Genomic DNA, 19,347 nt, shown 5'->3' on the forward strand with positions numbered 1-19,347 from the left:
TCGGTCATGAACCACAGCTCGTGCCCATTGGTGAGGGTAGGAATATAGATCGACTGGTAAACTGAGATCTTTGCCTTTCGACTTAGCTCTCTCTTTGCCACAACAGACCGATACAAAGTCCACATTCCTGCAGACGGCGCGCCGATCCGTCTGTCGATCTCCCGCTCCGTTCTTCCCTCACTCGTGAACAAGACCCCAAGATACTTGAACTCCTCAACTTGGGGAAGGACCTCATCACGATCACTAGTCGACGACAAATAATCTACGTCTCTGGGTCTGAGACCGCATTCCTCAAACACACGGTTTTCTTCGAGCTGTAGCTTTGAAATGCAAAAATTTATAATAAAGTATTCTTTGGTGTCGTTTCTTTAAAAAAAAAAAACTGCATGAAGAGATTGTGCCCAAAAAAAATGAAGAAAAACAGCAAGGCTGTGGTGGAAGGAAGGCAGAAAATCAATTTTAAGCAAGGGGAGGAGAGATGGAGAGATGAAAGCAAGGAAAATGTCCAGTAAAAATGAAAAAGTGGCAATGCGGGGGAAGGATGTAGTGAAGGCAGGCTTGAAGGAAAGAAACCAGAAAGGATTCAGTGATGTAAGAATGAAAACCAAGTATGAAGGAAGGCAGATGGCTGATGTCTTGGGACTTGAGCTATATGGCGTAACCTTTGAACTGAGACAAGTGATAACGCGCAGTGTGTCCGCCTTGCAGGCTACCGACGCGCTCCTGGTGGCCATAGACTCGGAGGTGGTGGGAGCTGTGGACATCCTCCTCAATCACAGACCCCGACGTGCATCCAAGCCCTCCATCGCCGTGAGACCCCACAGGACCATCATCCCGGAATTCCCATCATCGGCGACCTTTCACCTTGACCCCGCTCTTCTCTCGTAGAAACTGATGCAGCGGATCCAGAACCCGGAGTATTCCACCACCATGGACGTCGCTCCCGTCATCCTGGCGGCGCACAGGAACAACTACGAGATCCTGACCATGCTGCTGAAGCAGGACATCTCGCTGCCGCGGCCGCACGCCGTCGGCTGCGAGTGTACGCTCTGCAACGCCAAGAACAAGAAGGACAGTTTGAGGCACTCCAGGTTCGTTTCGTGTCGAAATCGCTGAGTCCGCCCAACTTCTTCTGGACCACACAGGTTCAACATTTCCAAAAGTGTTTTAACTGAGCCAATCTTGGATCTTAACCGTCATTCAGGATAATCTTTTGAAGATATCTGACAATCGGGTCTTCATCGGTAGAGTAGGAAAATGTTAAAATTAGGCCTGATTCAATCCTCCTTGCAATTTCCAGTTTTTTTTTTAACCTCTTAACGTTGTCTTTCCGGCTCTTGTTTGGGAATTAGGTTCCGCCTGGACATCTACCGATGCCTGGCCAGCCCTTCGCTCATCATGCTGACCGAGGAAGACCCCATCCTCAGGGCCTTCGAGCTGAGCACGGATCTCAAGGAGCTCAGCCTGGTGGAGGTCGAGTTCAGGTGCTGGTTGTTAGGCATCACGCAAATGTGGCAAAAAAGTATCAAGCTCTGCACCTAAATAGAAATAAAGAATCTACTTAAGTACAAATACTTGATTATTTCCCACCACCGCTCATCAGGAGTTTTATTCCCGCAAACGTCGCTCATCAGGGTTCTGGCATGTGCAGGAACGACTACGAGGAGCTGGCCAAGCAGTGCAAGATGTTCGCAAAGGACCTGCTGGCTCAGGCGCGCAACTCCAGGGAGCTGGAGGTCATCCTCAACCACACATCCAACGAGGATCCCGTGGACAAGCGGGGGCTCCTGGAGGAGCGCATGAACCTCAGCCGCCTCAAACTGGCCATCAAGTACAACCAGAAGGAGGTCAGTGTCAGCGTCAGCGTAAATGATTGTTTGTCTACGTGTGAAAATGTAAGGAATGCGGGATGTTTTTTTTTTTTTTCGTTTTTTGATCTCCCACCATTGCGCAGACCACAGACACTTATCGTAGATGCCGTGGGTGCATTTAACACCCTGAGTCAGCAGTAATTGTCCTATGAGCTCATGCAGATCTGCTAATTTTAGCAACAGTGTGACTCAAAGCGAGGAGAGATGGGATTTTGACCTTGGTTAATTTGTGCCTGCAGCAAAACTGACCACGGTCGCTTACCTCATCCGACTTTGGGTGAGAGGTGGGGTGCACCCGAAACTGGTCGCCAGCCAATCGCAGAGCACATACCGACAACGTTCACACCTACACCCAAAGGCAATTTAGAATCCTACGAAATATCACATTTTGTGCACGACTTGCTCGTGTTTTTCAGTTCGTGTCGCAGTCCAACTGCCAGCAGTTCCTCAACACGGTGTGGTTCGGCGAGACGGCCAGCTACCGGCGCAAGCACACCTGCCTGAAGATCGCCACGGTGCTGAGCGTGGCCATGCTGTGGCCGCTGCTGTCCGTGTGCTACCTGCTGGTGCCGCGCTCCCGTGTGGGCCAGATCATCCACACGCCCTTCGTCAAGTTCATCATCCACAGCGCTTCCTACTTCACCTTCCTTCTGCTGCTCAACCTCTACTCGCTGGTCTACAACGAGGGCAAGAAGAACACCATGGGCCCTACCTTGGAGATGATAGACTATCTGCTGATTCTCTGGATCATAGGTAGGCTCAAATCGTACCGGTTGGCGTTTTGGAGTCATTGGCCTTGGGTTTTGCGATTTGTCCCTTTTCGGTGTTCTTAGTCGTGCCTGGTCATAGATTGCATTTGGAATTGAATTTAGACTTTATCCAAAGGAGGCCAGTTGGAGACCTGGACTTGAAACCTGTTTCTTAAACACTCAAAGCCTTGGGCTACACTGGTGGTGTCACCTTAAAGGTCAAGTGTCATGAAATGGATGATTACTAATGAAAAAAATGGCAGTCGGAATGGACCCATCCATTTTTTCACCACAAAATATGATTTTGACGTATTTGGCTTTTTGTAATTCCCGCCATGAAAATCCTCTTGAGGGATTTTTTTACGAGAAGAAGCAGGAAGTGACGTTGGAGGCAGTAGCGCACTCAGGCGGGCTCCTGTGTTTTTATTAGTTTTACCTGCGGGAAGGTAGCTCGTTGTTCCTTCGTGTTAGCCAAAATGCCGGCTCGTTGCATTGCTGGATATTGCGTGAACACTCGGGAGGATGGATTTACCCTTCATAAGTTGGGCGTGAGAAATGGATTGCACGGGTGCAAAGGACGACAACTTCTTGGGTTCCAAATGACAGGTAGGTGTTTAAACAGCTACTAAAAAGAATAATAATTTGGGGGGGGACGGACGTTATCTGTCTCTCACAACGTAACAAAAGATCCGCGTACGTATGGCAGAGATGCTAAATGTGTCGATGTGCACATCGGACGGCTTCCGGGCCGTGCCTCGGGGGCAAGGGGCACGGATTCGGCCGGGCTGGCTCATACAAACTGTCTGGGAATCTGTTGTTAGTTAGAAGTGATCCGCATATCATCTAAATATGGCTCGAAACAATAGGGTAATATTGCCCCGGACACTTCACTCGATTGTGAGATGTTCTCTCCTTCAAAAGAGCTTCCGTTTCTGAAGGGGCGTGTCTCACAGTAGGGACCACAGCGTGTTTCCATTAGCGAATGTCCGGGGTGACGTCACGGGCTGGAGATGCAGCCAATATGGCGACCGCTTCGATGTCGAATGACGCTTCCGCAACTTTGCGCGTGGATGACGCTGATGTTTATTTTTTTCGTATGGACATTGAAGTGAATAATGCTATATGTGTTTTTCATTTCGATATCTATTTTAGAATGTTTATAGGGATGACACTTGACCTTTAAAGTCTTGGTCTTGACAGTGTTTCGACTTCTCAGTGTTTGTCTTGATTTGGGAATCTTTTAAAGTCTTAAAATCTCAACGTCTTGAAATTTCAATCTTGCGTGTCCACCTCCCCGCTGATTCCATGCCCGTTATCGTACGTCCACGTTCCTCCAACTGAGTCACTGTTGATCCTTTTCTGAATAGGGAAAGAGGCCAATCATACCCTTTAATTTGATGTCCGAGAATTCCTAGCGGGGCGTAAATAAGATGTTACGGGCCTGGCTCGGGTCCATAATCCCACCAGACGCACGTACAACAAACAGCCGTCTTGATGAGAGATGACAAAGCGGCTGCGTCGGCTAAATCAACATCCGCTCCCGAGCACCCGAGCGTTGACACGTGCGCGAGCTCACGTGGGGATGCCGAGACCGCGTCGGCTGCCAAGAAACCATTAGCGCCGTGGTTTAGTCATTAGAATGGGCCCTCTGCCTTCTCGCCGGTGATAGTTTGAGTCACGTTTGCAGCTCCCTGCGGCGGCCGGGCGGCAGCTCATTGGTTGGTGAGTCGTAACTCTTGGTGGAAATAACCGGCGATTAGCTCTGCAAATGGAAGCTATTTTCTTTTTGCCTTGTCATACAGAAGCGATACACCAGGGGTGGGCAAATTCTCTTCTCGAGGGCCACATTTGAGTTTTAAAATACACAAATGGGGGCAGGTCATATGTAAATATAAAAATGACAATCTCTACCATTGTTTATACATCCATCCATTTTATTTGCCGCTTATCCTCACAAGGGTTGAGGGGAGTGCTGGAGCCTATCCCAGCTGTCAACAGGCAGGTCACCAGCCAATCGCAGGGCACGTGGAGACAAACAGTCGCACTCACAATCACACCTAGGGGCAATTTTAGAGTGTCAAATTAATGTTGCATGTTTTTGGGATATGGGAGGAAACCGGAGTGCCCACACGGAGAAAACTATTTCGGAAAAATTATTTGGATAATACATTAATTCTCATTTTGAATGGCCTTTTTGTATCATTATTTTCACATAATTACTTAACCAATTAGTTCACGAAATAAATACAAATACGTCAAGCGTGTATTTAAAAAAACATTTTACGATCACAATAAATTAAACAAATATTTCATGCAGCAAATGAATAAACAATGGGTCAAGATGCAATGAAAATTACATTTGTAATTGAATTTAAAATAGCCGATAGCGAAAAGAAATGCCTTAATTACTGCAGCAAATATTTTATCTTAATCATGTAAATATTCGGGGGGCGGGGGGAGTGGAAGGTGGGGCCGCTAGCCAGAATTTATCTACCTCTGCTGTAAGCTCAATGTACCGTAATTCAAATTAAATTGGCTGGTGATAAAGAAAAAAAAAATCCTTTATATAAATACACGTGAATGTGTCGAGCGTGTTAACTGGTGCACAGAACAGAATGCGCTGATGTCCTTGCTGTTGTTCCCCCCGACCCCCCACCGCACTCCCCCTTCCTCTCTGCATTTGTTTTTCCCTCGAGTCCCACGCTGCTGGCCTTAATGGGCAAATCAAATGCGGTGCGCATGTGCACGCGTGTCAGTGAGCCCATTTGGGTGTGTGCACTTCCGCTTTCCTTCCATTTGAAAAACACACCATCGCCGCCACCCCCTCCCGAAAAAACCCAAAACTCCAAAAGACAGAAAAAACAAACACAGCTTTGGTTCCACAGCTCATTGACAGCAAATGTGTGTGTGGAACAATGGCAGACATGTCTGAGCATGCAAATCCAGTTTCCTGTCTGATAAAATTCCACTTTAACTCAAAACACAAGGAAGGGGGGAAAAAAAAGATCCAGATCCATATTCCCTGGATATGTCTAAATTATAACACGCCAGACCAACCCAATCCGCCATGTAGAGAGACCATGTGGCTTTTCTCGGTGTAGTCTGGATTCCACCTGCATTCCCAAAACACGATTGTTCGAGGTTCATCGAGGACTTAATTTACCCTCGCTAAAAAATGTCATCTGTCCTGCAGGAATGGTGTGGTCGGATGTCAAGCGTCTGTGGTACGAGGGCCTGGAAGACTTCCTGGATGAGTCCAGGAACCAGCTGAGCTTCGTGATGAACTCCCTTTACTTGGCCACCTTCGCCCTCAAGATAGTCGCGAACAGCAAGGTACACGCACGTCCCGTTGAAAGATTCCAACCTTGATTATCTGAGCTAAAAGTTGCAAGGGTCATCTTGGTTTTTTGCTTGGTTCTGGAACGTTCCAGATCACAAAGTTGAAAAGCTTTGATTGCACCCCTGAAGTAAGTTTTTTTTGTTCGTTCCTGCCGCAGTTCAAGAATGTGGAGGACACCGAGAGGAAGAACTGGGACGCCTTCCATCCCATCCTGGTGGCCGAGGGCCTGTTCGCCTTCGCCAACGTCCTCAGCTACCTGCGCCTCTTCTTCATGTACACCACCAGCTCCATCCTGGGGCCGCTGCAGGTCGGAGAGACGTGTTATTATTTTATTTTATTTTTTGAAAAATAGGCGACGGCGCGTGGGATGCGGTGATGGATGCGCGGAGCACATCTGTGAAAGTACAGCTCCGCGAGGTGTTATGTCATCGCTCTAAAAAATGCCGTCTAAATTCTAAATCCTGCCCACGGTGCAAGTGAACGCTACCAACAACGCCGGCAGTGATGCAAAGACGTGTTTTTATTAAAGATTTACGAGGCGGGTCTTTTTTAAGCACCTTAAAGAACAAGCGCTTGTACTTACTAGCCTTTTTATTGCATCACAAGCTGGCTGGCAGAGGCAGAAAAGTGTGCGATTTGTGTTTAGGCGTCATCAGCTATTCACTCAAGTCAAGACGGCCGTGTTTGCGGTCGCCTTATAAAACAACCAGAGCCAGACAATGACTAATTAGCACCCTCCACCGTCTCGCTGTTCTCCCCCCCCCCCTCCCCCTCTTGTTCAGTTCCTGTGACATCACTGTCTGTCTGTGCCAAATGGAAAAATGATTGTCAGGAGTGCATGAGGCGGATGCCCACGCGTTTCCACGTGTGAATCCGCCAGCGCTGCGGAGCTTTCGCTCTCATTCCGTCCTCGCGATGATCATCCTGGCTATTACGACCTACTGGGGTTGGAAAGAGTGAGCGCGTGCGCACGCTGAATTATAGCATGTAAGGGACGGTAATTGTGTGTTGAAGTGGACTCAGGCGCAGTGGTGGGAACTGAATGAACTCAACCAAATCAAAAAGTGAGTTTAAATTGTGGTTATCTGTATTTTTCTAACTCCATCCATCCATCCATCCATCCATTTTCTACCGCTTGTCCGGGTCAGGATCCCCAGACTTCTCTTTCCCCAGCCACTTCTTCCCGCTCTTCTGGCGGGATCCCAGGCCAGCCGAGAGACATGGTCTCTCTAGCTTGTCCTGGGTCGTTCCCCGGGGTCTCTTTCTGGTGGGACGTGCCCGGAACATCTCACCAAGGAGGCGGCCAGGAGGCATCCTGATCAGATGCCCCAGCCACCTCATCTGGCTCCTCTCAACGCGGAGGAGCAGGGACTTTTTGTTGACTCGAGTATTTCATTTCCCCGTCGGGTTTTTTGAAAGCAGATATCTTTTTTCTGCTCCTGACTTTGTTCAAATAGACTTGTTAAATTTGTTTTTCAACGCGCACAGATGGTGTAACCACATGAAAAAAGACGAGTACAGAGAGAAAAGTAATGTGTAGCTGAGATCTTGATCCTGATCTCGTCCCTGCAGATGCCCACGCAAACCACATACTCTGCACATGAAGGATGGAGTTCATAACTCAGAGGCAGACTCGCTAACAGTTCAGACCCCCCTGCTGCGCTAAACTGGTGTATCTAATTTTAAAAGTGCCCTACGTCGAAAAGGTTCGCAAACCACTACCTTTGAATCGAAGATCTTAAAAATAGAGGACCCGAAACTCTGCATTCCTCTTGTGCTTGTCCAGTTTTCCCCTGTCAAGGGGGTATGAGCCGCCACAGCTCCCAAATTAGACCCATCCCAAGTGGCAGAATAAGATTTACTGGTGAGGAGGGCGAGGATCACAAGCACAGACGACGTTCTTGTCAAAACGAGCCAAGTAAACAGTGCCTTGGTGTGCTTGCCTCGAGGTGTGACACGGAGTGGTCTTCCCTTACACCAGGAACTGTGTTGATGTCGGCTTATTTTTTGGTTTGGGAGCATGTGTTCTGACCTCCCTGGTGTGTCTGTTAGGCCGAGCAAACAGATAAACTATTTGGTCTGCCTAATGCCATGTCAAAGAGTTATTTTTTCCGATGTAACCTATAGCTAGGGAGTGGGCCGTTATCCCAGGCAACCAGAGTCTGTCAACTAAATTGGAACATAACGGATGAGTATTTTTATCAAGTAAACATGAATCAGTATTGGGAACATAGAACCATCTTGGATCCTGAAGATTAAAGGAAGCTTGAAGTCCAAAACTCTTGTTGAGTCGGAAATGACTTGTGTCATTCTCGGAAGATAGTGGTCATAACATCACGGTGGGTGGGGAACCAAACCCTCGGTTGGGTTTTGATGTCCTTGTCGTGTTAAGATAAGGTAGAGGACTCAAGGTGACATGAGACTCCAGGAACATAGGAATTTGTCATAAGCTGAAGCATTGAGGGAGCTGGAAAGTACGTCGTAAAGGTTAATCATCCTTTGGAACAGAGTAGTCGGAACGTAAAATAGTGGCCAAATAGTCGTGGGATCCATGGAAAATCCTCCTTAGGAACGCAGGTTCCTGTAGTGTGAGATCAATGTGTGGCCTCATGAAACAAAAGCCTCTAAGAAATACGAAGAAGGCTGACATATCGTAAAACCACAAGAACATGCAGAATAAAATTTGATTCAAAAGACCCCCATAAACTCACGGTAAAGAGAATCTGTTCCATAAATGTCGTGTCTGGTTCTTCAATCACGTTAAAAATCATTTCTCGCCAGATCTCCATGGGTCAGATGCTGCAGGAGTTCGGCAAGTTTCTGGGCCTCTTCCTGCTCGTCTTGTTCTCCTTCACCATCGGACTCACCCAACTCTACGGCAAGGACCAGAAAGACCCGGAGAAGAGCCCGCCCAGCGATTGCCAGGGTATTTTCTGTCAGCAGCAGAGCAACGATGCGTTTCACACGTACGTTATTCGCTAACATCAACGTAAATACCTTGTTTGAGGGATAATATAATGTATGCTACCCTCTCCTTGCAGGTTTATGGGCACCTGCTACGCCCTCTTCTGGTACATCTTCTCGCTGGCTCACGTGGCGCTCTTTGTCACCCGCATCAGCTACACCGAGGAACTGCGCTCCTTTGTGGGCGCCCTGATTATAGGCACTTACAACATCGTGGTTGTCATCGTGCTGACCAAGCTCCTGGTGGCCATGCTCCATAAAAGCTTCAGACAAATTGCTGTGAGTGCTCCATTTCAAACCATCTCAGCCACGGTACCTTTATTAAGTGTCATGATGTTAATGTATAATAATCGTTTGAAACCTGATTGAGGCTTTGTAGCAAAGGTTAAGGGTCCAAATTCAGGTTTCCAGTTGAGTTAGTTACAGTGAAGAAAATAAGTATTTGAACACCGTGCTATATTGCAAGTTCTCCCACTTAGAAATCATGGAGGGGTCTGAAATTTTCACCGTAGGTGGATGTCCAGTGTGAGAGAGATAATCTAAAAAGAAAAATCCAGAACTCACCGTGTATAAGTATTTGAACACCTGTCTTATCAGCTAGAATTCTGACCCTCAAAGACCTATTAGTTTCCCTTTAAAGGTCCACCTCCACTCCATGGATAATCCTCAATCAGATGCACCTGTGTGAGGCCTTTAGCTGCATAAAGACACCTGTCCACACCATACAATCAGTAAGACTCAAACCTGTAACCTGTCCAGGACCAAAGAGCTGTCCAAAGACACCAGAGACAAAATCGTACAACTCCACACGGCTGGTAAGAGCTACGGAGAAATTGCCAACCAGCTTGGTTGGAAAAAAGGTCCACTGTTGGAGCAATCATCAGAAAATGGAAGACGCTAAACATGATGGTCAATCTCAATCAGAGCAGAGCCCCATGCAAGATATGACATCGTGGGGTCTCAACGATCCTTAGAAAGGTAAAGAATCAGCCCAGGACTACACGACAGGACTTGGTCAATGACCTGAAAAGAGCTGGGACCACCGTTTCCAAGGTGACTGTTGGTCATAAACTAAGACGTCATGGTTTGAAATCACGCATGGCACGGAAGGTTCCCCTGCTTAAACCAGCACAAGTCAAGGCCTGTCTTAAGTTTGCAAATGACGATTTGGATGATACAGAGGAGTCATAGGAGAAAGTTTTGTGGCCAAAATTGACTTTTTGGTCATAATTCCACTAAACGTGTTTGGAGGAAGACGAATAATGAGTTCCATCCCAAGAACACCGTCCCTACTGTGAAGCATGGGGGTGGTAGCATCATGCTTTAGGGGTGTTTTTCTGCACATGGGACAGGACGACTCCACTGTATTAAGGAGAGGATGACCGCGGCCGTGTATTGTGAGGTTTTGGGGAACAACCTCTTTCCCTCAGTCAGAGCATTGAAGATGGGTCGTGGCTGGGTCTTTCAACGTGACAATGACCCGAAGTACACAGGTAGGAAAACCAAGGAGTGACTCCGTAAAAAGCATATCAAGGTTCTGGTGTGGCCTAGCCAGTCTCCAGACCTAAATGCAACAGAAAATCTTTGGAGGGAGCTGAAACTCCGTGTTTCTCAGCGACAGCCCAGAAACCTGTCTGATCGAGAGAAGATCTGTGTGTGAAGGAGTGGGCCAAAATCCCTCCAGCAGTGTCTGCAAACCTGGTGAAAAACTCCAGGAAACGTTTAACCTCTGTAATTTCAAACAAAGTTGACTACCAAATATTAACATTGACTTTCTCAGGTGTTTAAATACTTATTTTCTTCACTGTACTTACTTATCTACGATTGTCTGTCAGAATCACGAGGACAAGGAGTGGAAGTTTGCCCGGGCCAAACTGTGGCTGAGCTACTTTGACGACAAGTGCACGATGCCGCCCCCGTTCAACATCCTGCCCTCGCCCAAGACCGTCTGCTACCTGCTCACCAGCATGAGCAAGTGGGTCTGCTCGCACACCTCCAAGGGACGAGTCAAGAGACAGAACAGCCTCAAGGTGACAACAGTCGCTAGTGCTGTCTCAAACGCGGCATACCGGCATACCAATATCCAGCGATTCTTTGACACTGGCTGAAATGAGCCAGACCAAAGTATCGGGTATGGTTTTCTCTCTCTCGCAGGAGTGGAAGAACCTGAAGCAAAAGCGCGACGAGAACTACCAGAAGATCATGTGCTGCCTGGTGCACCGCTACCTGACGTCCACGCGGCAGAAGATGCAGAGCACGGACCAGGCCACCGTGGAGAACCTCAACGACCTGCGCCAGGACCTGTCCAAGTTCCGCAACGAGATGCGGGACCTGTTGGGTTTCCGTACCTCCAAATACGCCATGTTCTACCCCAGGAGCTAGAAACCTTGACCCTGTCCTCTTGACTCCGACTCCTGCTACTCGTTTAGTCCACAAGAGGAAAACGCAAACTGGACTGGAACCATAAAAAAATGTAGTCTCACGTTTTTGTAAATACAGAAAAGCCATTGTTTTGGACAGAAATATGAATACATATTTATGCAAACATTCCAATGTCTCGGACAATGCTTTTGCTCCCCCCGCCCAAAAAAAGACATTTTGAAGTCAAATAATGATGGGATTTTTATTACGGCACATGACAATATAAATAATATTCACATATTATATATATATATATCAGTTTATACAATATGTATCAAATATTGCACTGTTTACAAAAAATAGATATAAATTTAGGGATTTTAAATTTTCGTCATACTTCACAGATCCATACAATACGGAATATAAGGACCACCATTAAAAAAAGTAATATTACAAAAATAGTTCTATACTGTATTTGAGTGGAAACGACATTGTTTCGAAGAATTAATTTATCAAACTCACAAAATAGTTTTAAATAAATTTGCATGAATATAATTTGGGAATAGTTTTAAAACTCTGGTACAAAAAAAATAAAAGTATATTAACTTATTTGAACATCTAAACATTGCTTTTCATTTTTTTGGGTTTTTGTTTTTAAATTATTTTTTTTTCATTTACCAATAAGGAGGAATATATGATCTCCAAATGTAATGCATAATGAACGACTCCTAATCCAAACGATGTTTTGCTCAGGTAGGCTCCGCCCTCCCCCCGCCGTCAGCAGCGCTTGCTCTTCAGGACGCTCAGCGCTTTCTGGTTCTTGGACTTGAAGGCCAGCACGAAGTGGTGGGGGCCCACCTTGCCCCGGCCCTCCTCGTCCACGCTGCCCATGAAGATGTAGTTCAAGCCTGGTGAGGTCACACACAGAGAGCCTGAACGCGGCGGCGGGACAACTGAGGCGTTCGGGGGGGGGGGGGAGACTACGTATGAGAATCTGCTCTGCTTCCACACAGGTACTGTACTCTGCATAATACACTACACACCAAAAGTTCAGGGTACTGGCTTTCGGGTGACCATAAAATGTGTTCCAGATTAGAGATCAACTTCATTTGACCTTTAACCTTTTGAATATATAACTAACCCGTTACTCGATTTGACTCCCTTCATTTGCATCAGCATTGCAGTTAGCTAGTTAGCTATGCCTACACTCCAAAAATGCATTTTTTTTTTTTCCCCTTCAGATGTTCCCCTGACGGGGCTGCATTAGAGTGCCTTGTTGTTGGCCCTGAGTGCACGCATGTCATGGTGAGAAAGACCGAAGTATTGGGAGGGGGTTAACTGGTTTTTTTAAGTCTGACTTGACAGCTTGCATGTGGTTTGGGCCTTTTACGCTGATGCGGCCGCTTTAGAGTGCCTCGTTGTTGCGGCACATATATACTGCATATACTATAACTTTGAGTGCATGTTGGATTCATCCTTAAATTCCGCCTGAATGTCCCATATGCCAAACTTTTTTGTGGGAAGTGCATATGTTTGACTGTTTGGACTTTTGAGTTGTCCCGCTCACCTCACTTCTATGTGCGAACGTCCTGCGACGCAGCACAGAAGGCAAACTCGAAAGCCTTCGCACGTTCGTAAACAGTCAGCTACGAGACTCCATTTTGATTGACAGACGACCCACTAAAGGTCTTTCCAATCGGTAATATTAGAAATTGACACCCCGCCGCGGCTACAAAAATTACGCTAGGTCGAGCTAGCCTCGCTAGCATAGCGGCACTCACCTCTCCTGACGAAGGGACACTTCTTACACAGGATGACCATCTTGGTGCTCATGGTCTTCCCCGCCTGCTGGATGGCCAGGTTGCCTTCCTTGTACACCTTAATGATGGACACGGTGGCGTGCACGCTCCCGCCGCGCGTCACCGCCGAGATGACCGTACCGGTAATCACTGTTACACACGCACACGGTGGAGGGAAAACGGCAAAATACTTCACAAAGTAAATTCACGGGGATTTTTTTTTTTCTCAGTTATATTCCATCAAATTAATTACACAAAATATTTGTTTAAATTCATCCAGTTGTAACACTTGGGCTGGGACAAGTCTCGCGGCGACAACGAGCCCAGCGTGTAAAGGAAAAATTGAGCACCCTTTTGTATTTTCCTTCGCGGATTCTGCACTTGTCGAATCGCTGATTAGTGCAGGTGGTGCATGCAATGCAAAACTTTGACTAGCATTCAAGTTTGTGCGGTTTATCGGAGGCGGCTCGCAACTATTTTGTGCTAAATCCGCAGCTCGTGCTAATTCGACAGCGGCGAATCTTCCCTTAGCCTAGCATTCAAGTCATGGGCGGAGAAATTCACTGATGGGGGGGGGGCTATTATGTAAATGAGCCGAACTGTAACATCACAACAGGGTTAAAATTCCAACAGCTCACCGGAAAAAACATTTTCGGAAATAGGTTGCTAATAAAAGACGAACTTGTCCGCGTGATTTTCACAGCTTACGGGCGGCCGGGTACTACAAAGACCCGACTATTTGGCTCCACGCGATCAAAAAAAATTCACTTTTCCACAATGACGTCCCCTTTCATATTTTTGGATTCCCTCCCTAGCCCGAGGTGCCCGCCGCATTCCGCACCAAGCGCGCTTTCGATGCCAACCTTCCTCCTTTCCCCTTTTTAGAAATGCCAAGCAAACTAAGTCAGGCGGCAAACATCCCACAGAAATAAACACCACGGTGTGAATACTGTGGACGCCATTTATCAAGCCACTTCCTGTACGCTCACCTCAGCTTCCTCTCAAGGACGCCTTTGAGGTGCCAACCGAGAGGACTTCATAAATCAAATAATTTCGATTAAAAAGATGCTCTGTATAAAGGTGCTGATAGAGCAACTGTTATCGTTGCCCCTTTGTTTTTATTTTGGGGGGGGGGGGCAAGGAACCATATTTAGTTCAAAATGGAGGATGTGAAATACTAGGCGATAATATGGTGTATCAAATATGTCATTAACAAGAATCATTATTGGACTCAAATGATTATTTTCGATACTAGCAAAGTAACTATTTACTGGTATATCTATTTAGTTACTTTTTTTTGACTGGACTATTAAAATGATTGCATAGTTGATCTTAATTTGTCATATCTTAATGCACAGATGTCAAATTCGAGGCTCGGGGGCCAGATCCGGCCCGCCACATGATTTCATGTGGCCCGTGAAGCCAAATCCAGAGTGTCAATTTCAGTTATTCTTGGATTTGTTTTTTCTTTAGGGGGGCAAAGAACCACATTTAGTTCCTCAAAGGGAGTTCAAAATGGAGGATGTTAAATACGAGGCGACATTATGGTGTATCAATAAATTATTAGCAAAATTCGTTATTGGACTCAAATGTTTACTGTATTTTCTATGCTAGCAAAGTAACTACTGGTATATCTAATTCCTTTTTTTTACTGCACTATTAAAATGATTGCGTAGTTGATCTTAATTTTACATATCTTAATGCAAATGTGTCAAACTCGAGGCCCAGGGGGCCAGATCCGGCCCACCGCATGATTTTATGTGGCCCGCGAAGCCAAATCTGGAGTGTCAATTTCAATTATTCAAGACATTTATTAAATTTTGAAATTTGAAAGTCTTAAAACTAATTTTTTTTCCCCTCAAGAATATGCCTGATTTTTTTAATTGTTTAGCAAAATGTTCTTCATTTTTTGTGTACTTACAAGTAAATATTTTTTATATAAATAAAGCTAAAAATGAAAAATAAATTGTACATATACTGACCGAAGTTGCTGGAGCAAAAATTACTCTCAAGTGTTCCTCGTCGTTTGCACTTCTCCCGGCACAAAGCCACCGAGTACTTCAGAGCTGCAAATAAACAAACATATTACAATAAAAACAAATTAATGCGTTGTAATTCAGCCAGTGAGGCAATATTGAATTTTGGTACTCTCCGAAAAGGAAAATAGAATATAGTGTTCCCTTGCTGTATTGCAGATTGTTTTATGGAACATATTAATACGTCTGTTACAGAAATCTACCGCTGCGTTACAGTATTCGATACTTTATAGCATTTTTTTAATGGGTTTCTTAAAGTACTTACTAGTATCCTTGCACGTCGGTAAGGAGCACCACCGCACATAAACGCAACGAGAACACTCACGCAGAAGCTGCTGTCTGCCACAGCTCACGCCCAGACACTCACACGCAGACTCTCCGCGCCATGCACCACCCCACCAGGCCCCGCCCCTTAAAGGCACACAGATACTACAATATGCTCAGTACGTTCACATGAACAGTGTGTTTAAAAATTGCCCTTTAATAAGTCTAAATGACATTTTTTTTTTTAATTAACGTCACACGGGATGGGTTGGGGGGGTTGTGCCGTATGTTGCTACCTACGTATGGGCCTGGTGGTGACGGGCTGTGTGGTGGTGGGCACCGGCGTGGTCGTGACGGAGAACCTCTTGGGGCGGAACTTGTAGTGGCCGATGAAGCCGTCCGCCGTCAGGCTGAGGTCTGACAGGAAGTGGACGAAGAGCTGGTTGCCCTCCGAGTACACGGGCCTGCAATGAAGAGCGCGGGGACGTGGCGAGACAGAGCAGAAGATGGAATGAGATGAGATCGGCGGAATGAGTTGGACTAAGATCTTGTGTATATCGAGAAAACGTCAGATGAGTTATGAGTTGGGCGGTGCGGGACACAAAATATGCGAGGCGAGACCTACGCCGGCGGGCTGTCGCCGCAGTACTTCCCGATCCTCCTGGCGTCGTTGATCTCGCCGCCGTTGAAAATGGAGACGTGGTCGTAGCGGCAGTAGTTATCCCGCTCCACATCGAACTTCTCGAACTTGACTTCGATGATCTGCAGCGAGGGAGAGGAAAAACCAGAACAACAAAAAGGCTTTAATCAAGCGGCGAGTTCAAACGAGATGATTGAAGGGTTCTCGTTTCAATTTCGGGGGTGACGCGACTGTCTCGCGGAACAAGTCGAGAACCTTGTGTGGTCTTAAAAAAAAAAAACACATTTACATATTTTCAGCACAAAAGATCCCGTGAAAAGCTCTTTACCTGGTTCTTCGGTGCCACTATGTGCCAAGAGCAGGTGACACCTGCCGGGTAGTCCCTGTCGGGCCAGTTGGGAGTTTTAAACGTTCCGGAAGGTTTGTCCAGTCTGCCTCCGCAGTACTGATCCCCTGTAGTCGAGAGAAATGTTAGGTCAAATTAAGTGTTCCAGGACACTTTACTGACCGGGGTCAGATCTAAGAATCTCTTTACCATGTACAGGGTCAGATCTAAGAATCTCTTTACCGTGCACGGGGTCAGCTCTAAGAATCTCTGTACCGTGTGGCAAATACTGTAAAACCCGATGAACTGATTTAGAATTCCCGTTAGCCATGTTGTGAAAAACAAAAATTTGGTCATAATAGAGCCCTGTGATATTGTTCTGGAGTACGGCAACAGCGTCCACGCGAGTATCCGCCATGTCAGAGCCAGGCCAGCTGTCGGTCTTACAGTTGCTGTGGTAGAAGGAAACCCTGCGATTAAAATTCCTCTTGGAAAGGAGACCGGCGTTTGCTACCCTGCAGAGAGGAAAAGGCTGTCTGACCATGTGTTGTCCTCTGCGGGGGTGTGGGGGTTCTGGGGGGGGGGGGGCACAACAAAAATGCCAGAGAAATTTCACATCCGGCTGAGAGGAGATGTCGCCTGTTGTTGTCCCGACATGGCAGCCTCAAGGCCAGAACTATTGTTGACCACTGAAGTCTTTGGATAACCTTGAGGTCACTCCAGGGAACGCTTTATCGCTACCGAACATTTGCCGGATCGAGCTATTATTGGTTCCAAACAAAAAATGGGAAAAAAACGAAGCGGCCTTTGGGACACACCGCGACGAACGTTTACCAGTACCTCTCTCGTTGGGCTGCGCGGCGGAGAAAACGGACAGGAAGCCGCTGCCGGCCGTGTTGGCGTCCGACACCATCTGCAAGGTCATCTTGTTGCCGGTGGAAACCAGCGGCCCGGGCTTGAGCGTGCCGCAGAACCGGCCCAGCCGCTGGCCGTTGCCGTGGCCGCTGTGCACGTCCACGTAGTCGTAGCGACACATGCTGTCGTTCTCCAAGTCGAGGGAGCGGAACGTCAGCACCACCACTTTGCCTTCCGGGACCTGGGCGGGGGGCATTCTGGGTATTTTCATCTGCTTTTTGCGTTCAATTGTTTTCGGATCATGGCGTGGAACTGTCGTTGTATCTATCTATGAATTGCAGTATGAATTATTATGTCCTATAACAACAATAACAGTTTGAATAATTAATCATTCATAAATGTAAGAAAAATATGATACATTATTTCATGTACATAATATACACTGTATATAGGTAAATTTGTATTAATTTTATTATGCTAGAGAAGATCAATAATTTCAATACTCATATCGTGTCTTAAATCCATTAACCATGTAGGAAAATACTTCACGGGGAAATTCCAGCCTAAGTTCGATATTTAAAATCGTAATAATAGTAATATTTCTATTTCTTGAATTTGGTGTTTTCATTTACGGTAAGATATAATCATCAAAATTCAATATAAGAAAAGAAAATGAAGCTGTTCTGAATTGAGGTACTAACCCACAATCAGTTTACGCTATTTTTAATGTATTGCGATTTTTCGGCTTTTATGATCTCAACGCAACATTTTAAGATCATTGTGCCTCCAAAACATTTTACTTGTACTTCTCTATACTTTCTCCTTTTATGATTACATTTCTAATACAGTGATGCCTCGGTTCTGGACCACCCTCCATTCCAGAAAACGGTTCGAGAAGTGATTTGTGTGAAAACCGAATCGATGTTTCCCATTACAATGAATGGAAGAAGAAATAATGCGTTCCAAGCCTAAATAAATTACACTTTTTAAAACATTTTTTTAGCTTTTCCTGATAATAAACTGCATAGTAGAAATACATGTATAGTTTAATTACTTTATACGATAAAATAATTTAAGAAATATATTTATTTTTTGCTTTAGTATTAGAGTACACTAGTCTTGGAGTGCATTGCTGTAGCAGCCCTGTAAACTTTTTTTTTATTAATAAAAGTGCAAAATAATTTTAAACAAGCAACTTGCCTCCTTTGGAGCCACGATTGGGCGTTAATACGGTCGTCCTCGATAAGAAGAAAAACAACCGGGACACGTTTGTGTACAGAGGCTGCGTTATACAGAATAACGAAAGTGCGCCGGTTGCGCCGCGCACGTTTTGTCATTTCCGTTATTTTTTTTTTCGGGGGGTGTTCGAATTGACAATAACAAAACGTGTTGTGGGTCAGCTGGTCTGGCCGCGCGCAATACGGAAGCGTTCGAGTACTGATTTTCGTTCGAAAACAGAAGCAAAAAAAAAAAAAAAAAAAAAAATCGGGACATTTTCGTTCGAGAACCGAGGCTTTACTGTATTTGATTTCAGTAATACATGAGGATAAAAAAACATATTTTACATTCGTGCCATTTTATGCATCTAATACAGTATACAACATTTTTGTTATTGCTATGTTTTGACTCATTCTTACTGTGACATTTTTTGTTGTTGTTTCATTTGAAGAGATATAGCTACCTACCTATAATATATATGTACTTCATGGAGAGCAAATATTTCCTTCCAAATTGTTTACTTACTGTGATCCTCCACACGCATTTCGTATTTGGAGGGTAAACTCCAGGGTACCCCTGACTCCCGATTATTCCAGTTTGTCCTGTGAAGTTCCCCCCGCATGTATGAGAGGGTCTGGGGAAAGAAGAATAAAGAATACACGTCAATATTAAATATTGGTACTGTACGGTACTGCGGTTTACCTCCTCTGAGACTGGGCGCTACAGTCTCGGGCGAGGAGGGCGAGAGCCCACGCGCAAAGCAGCCCGCACACCCTCCACATCGTCGGCCCGACTCGAGCCTGCTGCTGCAAAGGAAAGTGGAAGTTCCTGCGGCAGCCAGTCTGCAGTCTGGACTGGATGAATGCAGCGTTTGTTGCCCTGGGGGAGGAGGAGGAGGAGGAGGAGGAGGGAGGAGGAACTGGTA

General features: G+C 46.0%; 2 protein-coding genes across 15 annotated transcripts in view; one reads left to right on the plus strand and one right to left on the minus strand.

Annotated features, from left to right (window-relative positions):
• The window catches only part of trpc1 (transient receptor potential cation channel, subfamily C, member 1), a 71,159-nt gene extending 59,175 nt beyond the window's left edge, over positions 1-11,984 (plus strand). For all 9 annotated transcript variants that reach the window (XM_061805717.1, XM_061805715.1, XM_061805719.1 and 6 more), the window contains 11 exons: positions 709-810; positions 889-1,091; positions 1,353-1,484; positions 1,652-1,847; positions 2,288-2,624; positions 5,814-5,953; positions 6,118-6,267; positions 8,742-8,926; positions 9,002-9,203; positions 10,760-10,954; positions 11,079-11,984. In XM_061805717.1, coding sequence (XP_061661701.1) covers positions 709-810; positions 889-1,091; positions 1,353-1,484; positions 1,652-1,847; positions 2,288-2,624; positions 5,814-5,953; positions 6,118-6,267; positions 8,742-8,926; positions 9,002-9,203; positions 10,760-10,954; positions 11,079-11,306 — 2,070 coding nt within the window. In that variant the 3' untranslated portion in view covers positions 11,307-11,984. The remainder of the gene's footprint in view (positions 1-708; positions 811-888; positions 1,092-1,352; positions 1,485-1,651; positions 1,848-2,287; positions 2,625-5,813; positions 5,954-6,117; positions 6,268-8,741; positions 8,927-9,001; positions 9,204-10,759; positions 10,955-11,078) is intronic.
• On the minus strand, positions 11,542-19,296 carry pcolce2b (procollagen C-endopeptidase enhancer 2b). 6 transcript variants are annotated; one of them, XM_061805724.1, is made up of 10 exons: positions 19,125-19,296; positions 18,948-19,056; positions 17,190-17,445; positions 16,353-16,477; positions 16,010-16,146; positions 15,681-15,848; positions 15,386-15,549; positions 15,067-15,150; positions 13,067-13,234; positions 11,542-12,193 (listed from the first exon to the last, which is right to left on the minus strand). In XM_061805724.1, the coding sequence occupies exons 1-10, from the start codon at positions 19,202-19,204 to the stop codon at positions 12,063-12,065; spliced, it is 1,422 nt and encodes a 473-aa protein (XP_061661708.1). In that variant the 5' UTR covers positions 19,205-19,296; the 3' UTR covers positions 11,542-12,062. The 6 variants fall into 6 exon arrangements, with proteins under 6 accessions (XP_061661708.1, XP_061661709.1, XP_061661710.1 ...); XM_061805725.1 differs by having other exon boundaries at positions 15,386-15,531; positions 19,125-19,288; XM_061805726.1 differs by having other exon boundaries at positions 15,446-15,549; positions 19,125-19,288.
• Between the last annotated feature and the right edge of the window lie 51 nt (positions 19,297-19,347).

Source organism: Syngnathoides biaculeatus, chromosome 19, assembly GCF_019802595.1.
Source record: "Syngnathoides biaculeatus isolate LvHL_M chromosome 19, ASM1980259v1, whole genome shotgun sequence".
Taxonomy (NCBI): domain Eukaryota; kingdom Metazoa; phylum Chordata; class Actinopteri; order Syngnathiformes; family Syngnathidae; genus Syngnathoides; species Syngnathoides biaculeatus.